Source organism: Perca fluviatilis, chromosome 9 (genome assembly GCF_010015445.1).
Source record: "Perca fluviatilis chromosome 9, GENO_Pfluv_1.0, whole genome shotgun sequence".
NCBI lineage: Eukaryota > Metazoa > Chordata > Actinopteri > Perciformes > Percidae > Perca > Perca fluviatilis.
Genome location: NC_053120.1, coordinates 2073041 through 2075540, shown reverse-complemented (window position 1 = coordinate 2075540; position 2500 = coordinate 2073041). Strand labels below are relative to the sequence as shown.

At 49.2% G+C, this 2500-nt stretch overlaps 1 protein-coding gene across 1 annotated transcript in view; it reads left to right on the top strand.

Moving 5' to 3' along the window:
• slc30a7 (solute carrier family 30 member 7) overlaps positions 1 to 2500 on the top strand; it is a 23459-nt gene that overhangs the window by 11584 nt on the left and 9375 nt on the right. The window contains 1 exon segment of the mRNA XM_039811249.1: positions 969 to 1154. Coding sequence (XP_039667183.1) covers positions 969 to 1154 — 186 coding nt within the window.

Genomic DNA, 2500 nt, shown 5'->3' with positions numbered 1-2500 from the left:
CGGTGAGGCCTGCAGCACGCCGTTTAGACACGGTGAGGCCTGCAGCACGCCGTTTAGACACGGTGAGGCCTGCAGCACGCCATCAGCACGCCATCAGCACGCCGTTTAGACACGGTGAGGCCTGCAGCACGCCATTTGGCCCCAGTGGCTAGAAATGGTGATAGGTGTAAACCGAGCCCTGGGTATCCTGCTCTGCCTTTGAGAAAATGAAAGATCAGATGGACCAATCAGGAACCTTCTCCTTATGAGGTCATAAGGAGAAAGGTTACCTCCCCTTTCTACCGCTATGGTCTATATAAAAGAGACTTCAGATACAGTATTAGGGGACCACTAAGGTCTATATAAAAGAGACTTCAGATAGAGTATTAGGGGACCACTAAGGTCTATATAAAAGAGACTTCAGATACAGTATTAGGGGACCACTAAGGTCTATATAAAAGAGACTTCAGATACAGTATTAGGGGACCACTAAGGTCTATATAAAAGAGACTTCAGATACAGTATTAGGGGACCACTAAGGTCTATATAAAAAGAGACTTCAGATACAGTATTAGGGGACCACTAAGGTCTATATAAAAGAGACTTCAGATACAGTATTAGGGGACCACTAAGGTCTATATAAAAGGGACTTCAGATACAGTATTAGGGGCCTTCAGGTCTATATAAAAGAGACTTCAGATACAGTATTAGGGGACCACTAAGGTCTATATAAAAGAGACTTCAGATACAGTATTAGAGGGACCACTAAGGTCTATATAAAAGAGACTTCAGATACAGTATTAGGGGACCACTAAGGTCTATATAAAAGAGACTTCAGATACAGTATTAGGGGACCACTAAGGTCTATATATAAGAGACTTCAGATACAGTATTAGGGGACCACTTAGGCCTATATAAAAGCATCTAAAGAGCACCATGTCATGGGACCTTTTAAAGTGTAGAAGCTGAACTCTCTGTTTGTCTCTCAGGTCACGGCCACAGCCACTCTCTGTTTAACGGCAGCGCCAACCACGGACACAGTCACGGAGGACACCAGAGCAAACACGATGGACACGGACACAGCCACGATGGACACGGACACAGCCACGATGGACACGGGGGACATGGGGGACATGGACACAGCCACGGGGGCCACGACGAGCCTCCCTGTCCCGGTGAGAGTCTGCTCTGAAACTAGAGCTGAAACAGTACTTCAGTCTGATCGACACATCAATTCAATCATCCACGTTCATGTGATTACTGGGTACCTGCAGGTCCCCAGTAAACACATGCTAGGTTCCTTCAGTGTTGTAGTCAAGACCACCTAAACTGAGACCAAGTCAACACCAAGACCAGAGTGTATCCAGACTGAGACTTTGAGGGGTCTAGAGTGAGATGAGACTGAGACTTTGAGGGGTCTAGAGTGAGACTTTGAGGGGTCTAGAGTGAGACTTTGAGGGTTCGAGAGTGAGAGTTTGAGGGGTCTAGAGTGAGAGTTTGAGGGGTCGAGAGTGAGAGTTTGAGGGGTCTAGAGTGAGACTTTGAGGGGTCGAGAGTGAGACTTTGAGGGGTCGAGAGTGAGACTTTGAGGGGTCGAGAGTGAGACTTTGAGGGGTCGAGAGAGAGAGTTTGAGGGGTCTAGAGTGAGACTTTGAGGGGTCGAGAGAGAGAGTTTGAGGGGTCTAGAGTGAGAGTTTGAGGGGTCCACAGTGAGACTTTGAGGGGTCGAGAGAGAGACTTTGAGGGGTCTAGAGTGAGAGACTTTGAGGGTCGAGAGAGAGAGTTGAGGGGTCCGGGTTGAGACTTTGAGGAGTCCAGAGTGAGACTTTGAGGGGTCGAGAGTGAGTTTGAGGGTCTGGGTGGAGAGTTTGAGGGGTCCACAGTGAGAGTTTGAGGGTTCAGAGTGAGACTTTGAGGGGTCCAGAGTGAGATGAGAGTGAGACTTTGAGGGGTCTAGAGTGAGACTTTGAGGGGTCCAGAGTGAGATGAGAGTGAGACTTTGAGGGGTCTAGAGTGAGACTTTGAGGGGTGGAGTGAGACTTTGAGGGGTCTAGAGTGAGACTTTGAGGGGTCTAGAGTGAGACTTTGAGGGGCCAGGTGAGACTTTGAGGGTGCAGAGTGAGACTTTGAGGGTCGAGAGTGAGACTTTGAGGGGTCCACAGTGAGACTTTGAGGGGTCTAGAGTGAGACTTTGAGGGGTCGAGAGTGAGACTTTGAGGGGTCGAGAGTGAGACTTTGAGGGGTCGAGAGTGAGACTTTGAGGGGTCAGAGTGAGAGTTTGAGGGGTCCAGAGTGAGACTTTGAGGGGTCCAGAGTGAGACTTTGAGGGGTCTAGAGTGAGACTTTGAGGGGTCCAGAGTGAGACTTTGAGGGGTCCAGAGTGAGACTTTGAGGGGTCCAGAGTGAGACTTTGAGGGGTCTAGAGTGAGAGTTTGAGGGGTCCAGAGTGAGACTTTGAGGGGTCCAGAGTGAGACTTTGAGGGGTCGAGAGTGAGAGTTTGAGGGGTCCAGAGTGAGACTT